General features: G+C 37.6%; 1 protein-coding gene across 1 annotated transcript in view; it reads left to right on the top strand.

Annotated features, from left to right (window-relative positions):
• The window catches only part of LOC139465214 (cardioacceleratory peptide receptor-like), a 108435-nt gene extending 93494 nt beyond the window's left edge, over positions 1 to 14941 (top strand). The window contains exons 7-9 of the mRNA XM_071246880.1: positions 623 to 745; positions 2730 to 2901; positions 14597 to 14941. Coding sequence (XP_071102981.1) covers positions 623 to 745; positions 2730 to 2901; positions 14597 to 14885 — 584 coding nt within the window. The 3' untranslated portion in view covers positions 14886 to 14941. The remainder of the gene's footprint in view (positions 1 to 622; positions 746 to 2729; positions 2902 to 14596) is intronic.
• The last annotated feature ends 2206 nt before the right edge of the window (positions 14942 to 17147 follow it).

Raw genomic sequence — 17147 nt, 5'->3', positions numbered from 1 at the left:
TTAATTTATAACTAAGGTGCTGCTCAGTGGTTTGCCAACGAAACAAAAACCCAAATGTAAGATCGTACAAGCGTTACATTATCATTGATATCATTGATAATTATGTAAATATATATTGCCAATGCAAGCGAAGAACCAGTCTAGATTATCCACCGAAACAGATTCCATTTGGCGTTAAGGGCAACACTGCTGTGAAAATTATATAAATGTACCACTGAAAATCGGGACACCAGTGTTCGCGAAAAGGGTAAGCATATCCTGCCCTACCCGCCATTCACACAATCTGCATAAAAAAACAAGTATGTATTGCCTGAGGCTGCACAACAGTTCTCCTGTCATGCGTTTTGAAATATAGTATATGGATTACCGATTGTTATTGATATTGATATCAATGTTTCCATATTGGTGTATGGGAGGCTCGTTGATCTATGCGCAATCCGTGGGTCTTGGTCTGAATCCCGTACAGCAACGATTGTGATTATTGGTCAGCTTCATGTATGTTTGGTGCACTAAAGTCGACCTGCGTCACTGTGCGTGTTGCCCCTTATTAAGCTGACACATTGTGATACATCAGATGCACTGTTCAGCGGTGTTAAACCCAACTCACTCACTCCGCTTCCAGATGAAAGTGTCAGGAGCGAACGCCCCCGTGTGACTCTGCAGTGCAACAGGATGAATGCCGGCCGAGGCGTCATCCCACAGGCTAAGATCAGGACTATCAAGATGACGCTCATCATTGTCATAGGTGGGTCATACTTTCTACCGTTTACTATACAATGTATGCTGAGTATAAGAGTGCTCATTGTAGAATGTGGATGACTTGTTCATATATATGCTCTCAATACGCACTCCCTCACTTCTTGCAAAGATTGAAAATGTAATACACACTCACTAAATCTTTGTAAACATTGAAAATGTTATACACACTCACTTACTCTTTGTTGTTAGAATTGAAATTGTAATACACACTCACTAATTCTTTGTTAGCATTGAAAATGTAATATACACTCACTAACTCTTTGTTAACATTGAAAATGTTATACACACTAGCTAACTCTTTGTTGTTAGAATTGAAAATGTAATACACACTCACTAACTCATTGTTAGCATTGAAAAGGCAACATACATCCACTTACTCTTTGTTAACATTGAAAATGTAACACACACTCACTAACTCTTTGTTAACATTGAAAATGTAATATACACTCACTAACTCTTTGTTAGCATTGAAAATGTAATACACACTCACTAACTCTTTGTTAACATTGAAAAGGCAACATACATTCACTTACTCTTTGTTAACATTGAAAATGTAATATACACTCACTGACTCTTTGTTAACATTGAAAAGGCAACATACATTCACTTACTCTTTGTTAACATTGAAAATGTAATATACACTCACTAACTCTTTGTTAGCATTGAAAATGTAATACACACTCACTAACTCTTTGTTAACATTGAAAAGGCAGCATACATTCACTTACTCTTTGTTAACATTGAAAATGTAATATACACTCACTAACTCTTTGTTAACATTGAAAATATAATATACACTCACTAACTCTTTGTTAGCATTGAAAATGTAACACACACTCACTAACTCTTTGTTAACATTGAAAATGTAACACACACTCACTTACTCTTTGTTAACATTGAAAATGTAATAAACACTCACTAACTCTTTGCTAACATTGAAAATGTAACACACACTCACTAACTCTTTGTTAACATTGAAAATGTAATATACACTCACTTACTCTTTGTTAACATTGAAAATGTAATATACACTCACTGACTCTTGTTGTTAGAAGGGGCGGTCGGGTAGCCTAGTGGTTTAAGCGCTCGCTCGTCACGCCGAAGACCCGGGTGCGAATGCCGACATGGGTAAAATGTGTGAAGCCCATTTCTGGTGTCCCCCGCCGTGATATTGCTGGGATATTGCTAAAAGCGGCGAAAAAAACATACTCACTCACTCACTTTGTTTGTTAGAATTGGAAATGTAATACACACTCATTAACTCTTTGTTAACATTGAAAGTGTAACACACACTCACTAACTCTTTGTTGTTAGAATTGAAAATGTAATACGCACTCTCTCACTTTTTGTTAACAATCGAAATGTAATACACACTCACTCACGCTTCGTTAGCATCAAAAATGTAATATACATCCACTAACACTTTGTTAACATTAAAAATGTAACACACACTCACTAACTCTTTGTTAACATTGGAAATGTAAAATACACTCACTAACCCTTTGTTAGCATTGACCATGTAAGACACACTCGCTTACTCATTGCCTCACTCACTGTTTCAGTGGACCGCCTCCGTGGTCGAGTGGTAGAGCGTCCGCCCGGAGAGCGGAAGGTCCAGGGTTCGATCCCCGGCCGCGTCATACCAAAGACGTTAAAAGATGGTACTTGTTGTTGCCCTGTCTGGCGCTCGGCATTATAGGGCTATAGCAAGGACTGGTCGGCTCGGAGTCAGTATACTGTGTCTGAGTGGGGTATTCATGTTAACCTGCGGCATGGTATCTCAGCACTTGAGCTAGCACTATAAATCGGCATCAATCCGGACTAGTACAAGCACACACACAAACACACACACACACACACACACACACACACACACACATACACACACACACACACGTGCATGCCCGTCGCTATATCAGTGGAATAATCTTGGACGCGACGTTAAACCCAATTTCACCTCACTGTTTCAGTGTTTATTCTGTGCTGGAGTCCCTACTTCGTTTACAACATCCTGGAGTTGTATGGCCACATCCCGTCCAACGACGCCCTCAGTACATTCATACAGAGTGCAGCCCCTTTAAACAGCGCCGCCAACCCCATCATATACGGCATATTCAGTACTAGGATATGCAGAAACCTCAGGTGAGACCGCAGTTCAAGACAAGTCTGTCAGTCGTAATAGTTAAGCATTAGAGGTGAAAGATTCAAACTAATTTATTTTCTCAAACCCACCCACGGTGATGCAAGAATACTGTATATAATCAACACAAGATAAATAGACATAGAACAATTTTAGAAATTATATTCATATATTGCATGTTGAAATTAACATCATGATGGTGGGGTTTAGAACTCATGCATCAGTATATTGGTAAATTTTACAATGTTTTCTCAAGCGTTTAGTCTTGTTGTTGGAAAACAGTTTTGTAAACATTTGGGTATTATAATATAATACTATTCAGTTATGTCTATAGATATATTAAGAGCAAAGAATTCACATTTAAATAAATACTCGTAGATGTATTTTTGTTATATAATAGGTATTTTTCAAAGGAGAGATCAGGTTATAAACTTAGATATTTGTAAAATATCGTTAGGACCATATATGATATTTCATCACAATTCTAGGAGAAACTGGTCCAATGAAAAATTTTGAATATGGTTAGTGAGCCAGTTAGTCGTGACTGAGTAAGAATTGTCCAACACATAAATCACAAGAGTTTAATATATGAATTATATATTCTAACTATTTGTTATGATTTCCATCAATGTTTTAATCATAATAAAACATAATAACAAAGTATGTTGCTATTTATTCCAGAAGTTTATAATTCTCTTACATACGTTTTTTGTAAGTTCTGAATGATTTTTCATATTCACATATGTCGAAGCCATATAGGAATACTGGTATAACCAATACATCGAATGCTGAAAACAAACAGCCAGGTGGAAGATTTCTATTTCTTTTCTCATTTTCTCGCAAACCTTTGATTTCACTCAGTAGACGCTGGATTATGTGGAGCTTAATTCCCATGTAATTGTAATCACCAACAAATTCAAGTTCATTTTCTCCATACACAAAATGAAGCCCCAGACCCAAATACACAATTTGATACTTATCACTTTTGACAGCTAATTTCCGTTTAATACAGTAATTATACATAGTGTTGAAGGAACGGTATTATCATCAACTTGTGAGCGGCAGCAGTTACATTTTGCTTCATCTAGGAATGTCTCAAGATCATTTAGATAAATTGAGTAATGAAATAGGGATAAATGTTGCCCTTGTCGTACACCAGCATACCTCGAAAGGGATCTGATATCTTACCATGAACCATAACACATGATCTTATCTGTGAATACATGTTGTTTACGAGTGTTCAAAAATCTACCTTAATATAATTTTGAGGCAGTTTTCCATAGTGTTCACCGAGTCTCCATAGATTATCAAAGGCTTTGTGAAGTTAATAACAATGCAGTATAGTTTTCCTCAGTTTTATCATTAAGTGCATTAGCGTATTAATAATAGAAAATATCATCGATGGTTGATGCTTATTTTCTAAAGTCTACTTTATCAAGTCTATGATCAAGTATGGATCAAGGGCATCACCATTCATTGGTTCAGCTATGACTTCTGGCCATGATTCTGGAATTATACCTGTCGATAAAACAAGATTAAAGGACAATGTCATGCCAATAAACTATCAGATTCTATCAAATAGTCATTGTCAGTACAATCAATACCTGATGCTTTGTTGCGTTTAAGTAGTTGTATAGCCAACTGCAATTCTTCAACCTTGATGTCGTTATTGGAAACATCATTATTAAAAGAACTATAATGAGCACGAAGGTCGGCTTCATTGTCGGTAACATGATTATCAGATTAGGGTTTCTACAAATATAAATAACATCACGATCAATTTCTTTATCGTGAGCTTGGGGATCAAGAATTTTCGGAAATCCCCTAATTTTAGTTCATCCTAGATACGCTTGTCAACACTTTTGTAAATTAGTAGGTTTATGTTCGGGGATTGAAATCACCAATTACAATTACCTTTTCGGATAGGGAAAACACGTCAATTAATGATCACTCTAATTTGAAAAAAACGTTTCCCAAGAAACGTATTTAGAACCTTCTGGGGCAAATAGTCCACACCAAGGTAAATCAACTCTTTTGCAATCCTAAGCCATGAAATATATTGAGAAAGGAAAACCATTAGCATAATTCGTCTTTCCCAACCGACCCAATACCATCTGAACCTATGGAGATTGCTTATCAGGGTTAACAATGAAAAGTGTGATTTTATACTTAAAATACCTCAACTACATCTTATACAATAAACGTAAACACATTTCTATCACATACGAACAATAGACATATGATTACGCTATATACACAACATAGAATAAGTTAAAGAACAACCGATGTTTTCACATAACTATAGTAACCTGGAGTTGTGATATATATGGAGATTACATTTTCTCTCTAGATGAGAACCACTTGGTAGTCGGGGCCGGTCTGACGGCAGTTCCCAATGCTTATCTTAGCGACTGGTTTTACGCCGCTTTTATTCATTTATTTTATTATTTATTTTATTTATATTCCAGCAACACCAAGAAGGTAACACTGGACATGGGCTTCACATACTGTATCTCTGTGGGGAATGTTATCTTAAATCAATCAATGCTTTATTCAGTATGAAGGCCAAAGCCCCATGCAGAAATAACAATTTACGAGTTTGATAGTGGCAATATACATAATTTTAAACATTGTTTTACAAATACTTTCTTCTTTCATACGCATGATAAATAAACAAGCATAGTGATTTTAGTTGTTCTGTATCGTTTGTGGCAATTATCTTTTTAAATGTATGTATAACATCGACAGTAGCACATACAAGTAAACAATTATATCCATCCTCCATACCTCGATCACATTAAGGACAGTTTCTCATACGTATATCGATTTCCTTTGCCACCTACCTTCATTATTTCTCAACCGTAACAGTCCCCCTTCACAAAACTATTTCAAAGTTTATTATTCGCTAATTGCATAAGGATACTTTTCTTACTTTTATGTTAACTGCAAATGGTATATCCTGAACTGTTATTCATAGTAGATATCTAGTTTTGATGAAACATATTAATAGCACAATCCTTCAACTAACTTAAGGAATATTTTTTATCTCCAACTGTTTGTGACAGCCAAACAAAACCCAAACCATGAAACCATAGTACATATCTAATATTTGACTTTTTTTACGCTTTATACCCGACATCAAGTACATAAAGTAACATTGTGTACGCTTTATAACCGACATCAAGTACATAAAGTAACATTGTGTACGCTTTATAACCGACATCAAGTACAAAAAGGTAACATTGTGTACGCTTTATACCCGACATCAAGTACATAAAGTAACATTGTGTATGCTTTATACCCGACATCAAGTACATAAAGTAACATTGTGTACGCTTTATACCCGGCATCAAGTACATAAAGTAACATTGTGTACGCTTTATACCCGACATCAAGTACATAAAGTAACATTGTGTATGCTTTATACCCGACATCAAGTACATAAAGTAACATTGTGTACGCTTTATAACCGACATCAAGTACATAAAGTAACATTGTGTACGCTTTATAACCGACATCAAGTACAAAAAGGTAACATTGTGTACGCTTTATACCCGACATCAAGTACATAAAGTAACATCGTGTATGCTTTATACCCGACATCAAGTACATAAAGTAACATTGTGTACGCTTTATACCCGACATCAAGTACATAAAGTAACATTGTGTACGCTTTATACCCGACATCAAGTACATAAAGTAACATTGTGTATGCTTTATACCCGACATCAAGTACATAAAGTAACATTGTGTATGCTTTATACCCGACATCAAGTACATAAAGTAACATTGTGTACGCTTTATACCCGACATCAAGTACATAAAGTAACATTGTATACGCTTTTGTGGGGAGGCGGTCTTGATGCATTGATGATATTTTAAACCAGTTTCAAACTCAACGAACAAATGAGTTTATATACATTGGGCGCACGGGTGGCCCAGTCGTCTAAGGCGCCGCGATTCACTGTGCAGAGTTGCGTCCCTTGGACACGCCAGAAACCTATGATTGTGGGTTCGAATCCCGGTTCACCCCGATTATGTTTCTAGGTTTGTCAGCACCATACACGTGCACGTGGGTTTCACCGAAGTGGTAAACGTCTGAGACCTGCATCACTTCGGGCTTTCCTCCCACATTACGCTGATACGCCGTGATATAACTGTAATACTATTAAAAGCGGCGTAAAACCCAACTCACTCACTCACTCACTTATATACATTGGGTATCGGCCAAATTCACCATTAACAAAAGCATTAGGTGTTTGTGGTCCAATTTGTAAGAAGTTGTGGTCCTATTTGTAAGATTTTCTCTTCACTCTCAAATCCATTGATTCTCCAAATTTCTAAAACTTCTCCTCTATAATACCATACGTCTTTAGCTGATACGTTTCCTCCTATTCTGAAAAACAACAACATTGGATTTGTGCAAGTTAACAGTCATTTCCCACTCATCTGCATATGAATCTAGAATATTTATTTGACGCTGTAAACCATAGTATCAGACACCATTATTACATCGTCAGCTACTACATCTGGAAAGTGTTGAATCCCATGAGTTCCATAACATCTGTAGCTAATTCATTAATAGATAATGAGAAGAACATAGGGCTCATCATACATCCTTGTCTTAAAGCTACATTATCTGTGAACTCTGTATTTCATCTAACACATGATATAACAGATCGGTATACACTTTGTTAAGCCCTTACTTACTTACTTTTATTGGAGATTAAACGTGCGCTTTCCGACTGCAAGCGTATGTCGCACACGGGGTTTGGTAAGCCCTCAGCATTTTATCATTTATACCATAGGAAGACAATAGATTCCATAGCTTTGCTTGATTAACATAATCAAAAGACTTTTTAAAATCATTAAAAGCTACTTACCGTTTCTGCTCTTCACAGAGACAGTTTTTAATGATTGCGCATAAGGAAAAAATATGATCCATAGTCGAATAACCTTGGCAAAAACCTGCTTGCTTTTTCGAAACCTTAATCATAACACCTGCCTATTTTGTAAGTGTGTCATTTAATACACACGTATAAATCTTTCCTTCCGAACTTAGTCACGATATTCTTCTGTAATTATCGGGATAATGTGTGTCACCTTTTTTTATGCAACGGGATAATGATTGCCTTAGCCCGGAAAACATCCACTGTTAAATATCTTGTTGAACAAAGAAAGTAGGAAGGGAATTATAAATGGTTCCGAAGACTTAATCATTTCAATGAGCACATTTTCAGTTCCAGGTGATTTTCCGTTTTTTTAAATTGCGTAGTAGCGTTATGTATTTCTTCGCTGGCTCTCACGTTTCCAATATCTACAGGTACTCTTTTATTTATTTCTCAACTTAATATTGCAATCTGCTTGTAGTTCTCTTGCAATTTTTTAAATGTATCAAACTACCTATAGCTTCCCTCTTAGTTTTGTAACAATCCGGTCCATAAAAATCAAACTTTTTGGGATTAATAACAACATTCTTTTCTAACATTCCGCTCATACAACTAACAAACATTTCTCAGGCTTCGTTAACATCTCTATCTATAACATTTAGAAGGTCTGTTTTAGAGCAATCATATTGGTTATAAAAGTGTCAGCATGCGACGTATTCCCTCCATACATGTACTCGACAGGACACGGTATATGTTTACTGGTTAAGAGCCGACTAAAATGAGGTCAAAATGTGTATTATGCCAACCCGAAGGTACGGGACGCTCATGCTATCAACAACTGATTTGCCTGGTCTTGTTTTAGAGGCGCTTGATGTGGCTGGACTATTACAGACTGCGGCGTAAAACAACACTTCCCGTATCACCTCAGATGATAGTACTGTGAATTCACTTGATTTTTGTATTCAATGTTGGGGGCACAGGTGACCCAGTCGCCATTTGCTGTGCCGAGTTGCGTCCCTTGGGCGCGTAAAACGTTTATGATGGCGGGCTCGATTCCCGGTTCGCCCCTATAATGTTTCTAGGTTTGTCAGCATCATACCCGTGCTCATGGGTTTTTCCGATGTGGTAAACGTCTAAGACCTGCATCACTTGGGGCTTGCCTCCCGCATTAAGCTGACAATGCGTGATATAACTGGAATACTGTTAAATGCGGCGATAAACCACTAACTTATATTCATTGTATGACGTCGTTTCGACGTACTTTATTAAATTTTGTCAGACACGCACAAAAACGCTTCGCTTATGCAAGTACCCATGCAGAATGTTGCTGTTGTGACAGCATGCGATCAAACGCTTGGCTTTAAGACTAACTCATTGATCACCATTGAGCGTATTGATTCGCTTTGAACTCACAGTGTCAGTGTAATTGCATGCAAATCAGTTGTACAGCATTTAATTTCAGAGCTTTTTTACATTTACAGAGGTTGTCGCGGCGGATCTATCAACAGTCACTCCCAAAGCCGGTAAAGATAGTTCTACATGCCCTGCTTCAGCATCTCAGTATCAGTACTGTTAGGATCTGTTGCAGCATCTCCGTCTCCGCCCCACAACCACTCCTTCCCAATAACCGCACCCCACTCCACCCCGACCCATCCCATCCTATGTGAAAATAGAAACACACCAATCAAACGGCTATAGTTTTCTTTGGATAATTATGTTATGGATTACTACATCTTTATAGATACGAATTCAACAATATGTCTGGACATTTGTTAAAAATGTTCACCGTTTACGATACTTTCAGTTGAATGAATTTATTCATAACAAATTATATTTTAAGATATTTTTCATTGAAATATGCAAGGTCATCTGTGTCCGTTTAACATGTATCTTTAAAGAAGCACGGATATTTGACGGAACAAATTAATTTAAATTCTATCTAGAAAATGTAAAATAAATGAGTTAAAACTATGTTACCTATAGTCCAGTCTTTTTAATAGAAGAAAAGAAGAGAAAGCATTCACATTTAATTAAAATGTAAAAAGAAGGAATATTATTTATCTATAATATTATAGAGTTGTTCAGCATATAATACGAAAGCACCGAACAAGGGGTCATGGAAGATAATTTTATTTAGTAAATAGCTTTGTTGTGGAGGGGGCACGGGTGGCCCAGTCGTCTAAGGCGCCGCGATTCGCTGTGCAGAGTTGCGTCCCCTGGACACGCCAGAAACCTATGGTTGTGGGTTCGAATCCCGGTTCACCCCAGTTATGTTTCTAGGTTTGTCAGCACCATACCCGTGCTCGTGGGTTTCACAGAAGTGGTAAAAGTCTAAGACCTGCATCACTTCGGGCTTTCCTCCCACATTAAGCTGACACGCTGTGATATAACTAAAATAATGTTAAAAGCGGCGTTAACCCAACTCACTCACTCACTTTGTTGTGGAAAGTACATTTACTGATTACACAGTTATTGTTATCGTCCACTCAGAGGGAACCTATTTTGTCTTTGAATGGTATATGGAGCGTATTGATCCCTGGGAGGAGTATGTACTTATAATAACCAAACACAATTCTTCCTTCAACATTTTGGACAGAATGCCTGTAAAATAACTTACCCTTTGAATCCTCACCCTTTGTATCTTACATCAGGAAATTTTACAGATTTCACATTTTAAGGATATTCATTAAAGTAAGAGTCTGTCAAACATTAATGTGAAACAGCCATATGTTTTTCACTCTGATCTTAATTTGTAATTGATCAAAACGTAGTACAAATACTCAAGATAGGTCCAACCTTGGTTTCCTAACTTATCAGCCGTATGACCAAAGTCTTAATACTTACGTTAACTTGACTTCCAAAGGATTAATCATTAATTCAAGAATTTCCGTCACTGCCCGGTTTCATGTTTTCTTGGATGTGTTTCTTTCAGAACTGTCGCCCAACGCACGTCGATCAATCCCGCCGAGCGCCGCCGGTACAGTAGCATATACGACACCACCCGTTTCGCTTCAGCGTCATATTGCGATGAATGTGTTGTCAAGACATGGGATCTTTGTTATCATGATGAATATATTCTCAGATACTACCGATAGTTTAATTTGGCAGAAATACCAAATTGAATAAATATTGTTCGAAGTCATAATTTTTAAAATATTTTCTAACGCCATGGAACAAGATATTTCGGTAAATGTAATTGCTTTAAAACTGCATTCAGACAAGGAGTACTTATTTGAACTTGTCTAAAAAGTGTACATGACAAATTCATTACTTTCTGATGATGATATGTAACCATGGTAACAACTTCCTATCCCAAGCCTCAGACATCACGATGTGCATTGTCACTTGATCCCCTTTGGTGCGCACAAACTAAGCTAATGCGGTCTGCCCCTAGCTGTTGTATTGCCAACATGTATTGCCATTCCAGTGTCTGACATGGTCTCATTGTCATTCAGGTGTCTGACAGATTCTTATTCCAAAGCAAATTTAAAAGTCTTTTGTGGACAACCTTATCAAAATATGCAACGCAATATTCAATATTGTCGATGGTACCAACAACTTGAAAATATCATTAATAAACTTATTCTGACAATAGTCTTTCAAACACCATCAATTTGTCGTCATGTATGTCCTTATGCTCTTGTTACAGCATCCTCGGTAGTCCAGAGTATTATATCTCCATTTTTATTAGGATAAATACCCTGGAGCCATACGTCGGCAAGCTTTTCGAAAGTGATATGAAGTTTTCCATCTATCTGTTCACAGGATTGATTGGACGACATGACTCAAAACGAGGCTATGGCAGCGAATTGGTCAAGGGAATGTATTATACTAGAATGGAGATATAATACACAAGATAATATATTGCAGGTCGCAACTGATTACAACTAACGCCCAGCAAAATCCATGATACAATAATATTCATCACTTATTGGAATCTCTGTTAGAATTATTGCACCGACATAGACATAATTTTACGAAATAATCTTGTCATGTTCCCACGAAAGGTATGATGCAATCAATTGCGACCATTGTATAAATAATGAAATTTGCGTAGAAAAAGGTAGTGACAGCAAGAGCGCTTGGTACACCATGTCTTCTATCGTTCATACACGTAGAAATATATGTTTCGTGATTTGAAACATCTGCAACCCCTTTACCTCTTCCACCCTTTCCCAGTCAGTGCACTGGCCATCCTCTGCATCAGTAGAATTGCCTGATTGTCATACATCAGTAGCATCTCCTGATTGGCATACATCAGCAACATCTCCTGATTGGCATACATCAGTAGCATCTCCACATTGGCATACATCAGCAGCATCTCCTGATTGGTATACAGCAGTAGCATCTCTTCATTGGCATACATCAGTAGCATCTCCTGATTGGCATACATCAGCAGCATCTCCTGATTGGCATACATCAGTAGCATCTCCACATTGGCATACATCAGTAGCATCTCCACATTGGCATACATCAGTAGCATCTCCTGATTGGCATACATCAGCAGCATCTCCTGATTGGCATACATCAGTAGCACCTCCACATTGGCATACATCAGTAGCATCTCCTGATTGGCATACATCTGCAGCATCTTCTGATTGGCATACATCAGTAGCATCTCGCCATTGACATACATCAGTAGCATCTCCTCATTGGCATACAGCAGTAGCATCTCCTGATTGTATTGCCCGTGATAAAACTGCGCCTATGGTAAATATAAGCATATGCTTTCTGCTCATATATTTGCTTGATGTCGTGAATTGAACTGTGGATGATGCGTACACTGGCATTTGTTTCAGGTGACCATACAAAAGTAAAACCCTAACTGGTTTAGTGCGAAAACATTTGAAAAAAGCAAGTGTAGCCATTTTTTTCTGTATTCGAGGACGTTTTGACATTCTGACATCATACAGAAGACAGAAAATGATGTCAAAACAAAAAAACAACAAGATATGAAAAATATAAACGTTCAAAAATCTTCGTGAAGTCAAAAAGAGCTTATACGTCATTGTTATTGATCACACAAGTAGAGATTGCTAGAGAGCATCATTCGTTCCCCGACATATACTGTCATATGCAGAGGAAGGAAGTGTTAGCAATTGGAGGAGATGATTACTGTTAAGTGCAAATTAGTTGTGATTAGAGTAGTTATCTTTGGAAAGCACAATAACAGAAACATTGTCTTTAATTGGTCATTACAAGAAAAGCCAAGGCACAAAAACACATAACTCTGCCTGTCAGGCAGATAATATAAAAACCGATCATATAAAATATTATTGATTATGAGTCCTATAGTGATAACACAACAAATGTCATTATTAAACATGCTTTGGCAGCAAGTATCAATGTTTCTGGTCAAATTGTTGCCTGGGTTAAATAAAACAAACTTTTGAACTAGTAAACACAAATACACTGTATATAGATAACACAAGAAATGTCATTATTAAACATGCTTTGGCAGCAAGTATCAATGTTTCTGGTCAAAATGTTGCCTGGGTTTGATAAAACAAACTTTTGAAATAGTAAACACAAATACATTGTATATAGATAACACAACAAATGTCATTATTAAACATGTTTGGCAGCAAGTATCAATGTTTCTGGTCAAAATGTTGCCTGGATTAGATAAAACAAATTTTTGAAATAGTAAACACAAATGCATCGTAAATGCAATGAATCCACTGTAAATAAACTACAGTCCAAATGTAAAAGTATTTTCGCGGATTCATTAGGGATTCCCATTTACCCAACAGCAAGTTAAGAATATAGAGGTTGGTCAAGTCGTCTATAAATATTGAGAATTATATAACATATTGTTAAAACAAAGCTCACAGGTCACATTTCTCAAAACTTCGTTTAAGTATTCACAAACTAAAAATTGAAACTGGTAGATATACAAAAACACAAACCCCATTGGATCAAAGTGAAACATGTGATGTCTTAGAAGATGAGTTACATTATGCACTATCAAACAAGAAACAGAATCACAAATAATCCCCAATCATGATAAAGAATTTGGTACACTCTGTTAAAAGGAACAATTCATCATATCTTTCAAACTGTTATCCAGAGAGAATTTCCAAGATCTGTTATCATATCTACAATGATAAACTTGTACAAAATTCCTTGTATGTACAACATAACTACTGTTTTGCTCATTTTCAAAACTGTCAAAACGTTAAACCATGCAGAACCGCCACCCGCCGTATAAAACGATATGAATCATACATTACATACAGTGAACTATTTGAAACAATACTGTGCTCATCCATGCACAGCAAGCACGATCCATGTGATTATGAAGACAACTTATTACAAAATTCTCATATCAAACCCGTTGTTTCAGATGTGTTTAGCGAAAGGAGATATATTTCACCTAAACATTTTTAGCTCTTTTAAAAACAAAATGAACAAATTGCATGGATTAACTACATTAAGAAACATGAATAAGCGACAGAATGTGACAGGCGATTGGTTAAAACATGTCCGGATTAGGTCACTCTCACTTCATTTTGAAAAACTCCAATTTTTTAGAGAAACCAAAATGGCGCTCCAGATCAGTCAAAATTATACGAACCCTTATTGTTCCCAGTAGAGACCGAAACACGCATGCTACAACAGAAAAAGTTTCATAGAGCCATAATTTCCAGTGATGATCAAGTATATATTTATTTACACATGTGTGTGAACATCGTATAAACAACATGTCGACAGCAACGTCCTCCTAATCTTCACGAAGGCTTACAACCAGTTTCAGAGTCAGACGTAATACTGTATGTTTAAGACATTGGATTTCTGTTCATTTCAGGAGAATACCTGTTTTCAACTGCCTTGCCAAAGCCTTCTGTAGATGTAAAACACCAAAGAAGAGTCCGGTGACTCGGGTGATGGGTCATCCCACTTCCTTGACCGACCAGACATGTTGTACGACGGATAACCAGTCATCCAAACGCTGCACCGAAGCCAAGGGTCCCTGCCTCACACACAGGCGGCCCTCAGGGCTTCCCATTGTCAGGAAGACCTTAACACCTAAGGAGACTTTGTTACTGAAGAACGTCACAGAAATCAAAATGAAGTCTTTGAAATCTAAGACATGAAATATGTAGTGGTTATAACTGAAGTCAGTACCACTTGAACAAGACATTGTGCAATGAAGTGGTCCAACACGATGCTAAGGACATGTCGGAGAAACATTGTAAGTGCGATTGGACCTTTGTATATGGATTCTTAAACTTGTAAACACGTTATCTGGTGTATTGACAGCCCCTTGGCCTTTTGTAGCTAACATTAACGTGTTGAACAGTTTGTTCAAGAGTTTATGTAGGATGGTGTTGGGTGATGTTGAGAAGGTGGAACACGTGTTCTCAGCTTATAAGCCTACTGCTTTCATCTGTTACAATACTACTTTATGTATGATATCATCTTGCTTGGAACTGTCAGGTGCTGCGATGGACGTTATTTAACAAGACAAGCATCGGTGATTGTGAATACACTTAGCTTCGATTGCACGTGGATGTTGTGCATTCCCGCATAGATGACCATGAACTTCAGCCAGACATTTGGGATGTAATTAAGAAGGCAGAAACGTGGAAGTCAGATGTCATAGAAGACACGGAATCTTTGATCTGTGAACCTTTCATCTGCCTTTGATTTCATACAAAAGAAACAACTCAAAGTGGAAACTCTTATTTAATACACGATTTGCCTTTTGGTTATGAAACAGTGAGTTTATTACGGGTTGCAATGTGAAACTGGTTTGTTATAAAGACGCAATGTGAAGTTCTTAGAAGGAACATTTGTTTGTGTGTAGTTTTATCAGCAATGGCCTAATAATAATGTTGGACACATTTTTAGAGGTGACGCCATGAAGCAAGTTTTACTGTTTCAGCTGTAAATTGCTCAAGTTGCAAAAATGGAATCACACAAAGAGTGTGTGGCCATACGATATATATTAGTATTCCAGCGTATAACTAGCGAAGCTTACACTTTGGATATTCCATCGGATCACATTGGACTAGATGACCCAAGTGTGTATTGTTGAATGTTGTTCCAGTAAATACTGGAGATGTGATAGTATTCCCGCACACTATACTTCATACTATTCTTCACACTGGCACACTGAAAGGATATTTGTGAATCAAACTGTTTCTGTATAAATGTCTATGTTTTGATGTGGGTAACCAATGCGTCACAGTTCTCTGTGGGGAGTTGTGTCCCTTCACAGGACCAGGATCAGATTGTTGTAGATTGGAGTTCAAAAGGTAGTTTTCCTTATCAAAACCAAGAACTAACAATCAAAGACCATGGTTAATTTGGGGAACCAGATCCCGGGTCAAAATAGGTCCTCAGTACTCCCCACCTAGCGCCATCTGATGCTTATGGGTCCTTGTTTATCCCTTGTCTGACCTAGATTAGTTATGAAAAGTATACACGCACCTGTCCAAACATCAAAGCGACTCTTATTGACAAGCGTAAAAGTTATTATGTGAATATAATTTGTTGTGATGAAATATGATTAACTAAACACTTCGAATTAAAACATTGAAGGTCGGGCTTTTGCTTTATTTTGATAATGTGGATACGTGTGGACAGGGCTTGAAGTCTAAGGAGGCAGGGTGGCCTAATAATGAACGATAGGATAGCGTCCAATTTGTGTCCGCATGGGGCACGGGTGGCCCAGTCGTCTAAGGCGCCGCGATTCGCTGTGCAGATCTGCATCCCTTGGGCTCTCCAGAAACCTATGATTGGGGTTCGAATCCCGGTTCGCCCCGATTACGTTTCTAGGTTTGTCAGCACCTTACCCGTGCTTGTGGGTTTCACCGAATTGGTAAACGTCTGATACCTGCATCACTTCGGGCTTTCCTCCCACATTAGCTGGCACGCCGTGATATAACTAAAATAATGTTAAAGCGGCGTTAAACCCAACTCACTCACTTAGTGTCCGCTCTTCTGCAGTTCGAAACTCAGATGCACCCTCATTATAATATTTGTTTGTCAGTTCAATAAGCGGTGTTATAAGCGTCAACATCATGAATCAGTCTCGCTTGTCACCCTGAACTTCATCCCACATGAAGCTGAAACGCCGTGAACTGTTTATGCAAACTAACTGCAATGGTACGCACATTCATTATAGACTTCCAATGTTAAATTTAGACTGCACCAGATCATACCGGTTGACACGATAGAAGCTTAGAAAATGGTTTCTATGCAAAAATGAGTAGATACACTCCTCAGGGGTCTTTAACAGATGATTGTATAAGATGTCATTCCTCTCGGGGAGTTCTCATCGGCTACATGTATATAAACTGTGGGGGGTGGGGGACGGGGTGGGGGTATACCGAGTGTCTTTTTATGTAATT

Source organism: Haliotis cracherodii, unplaced genomic scaffold, assembly GCF_022045235.1.
Source record: "Haliotis cracherodii isolate W230 unplaced genomic scaffold, xgHalCrac1.p SCAF_18, whole genome shotgun sequence".
NCBI lineage: Eukaryota > Metazoa > Mollusca > Gastropoda > Lepetellida > Haliotidae > Haliotis > Haliotis cracherodii.
The sequence above is the reverse complement of the archived record's forward strand: the minus strand, read 5'-3'. Positions and strand labels throughout refer to the sequence as shown.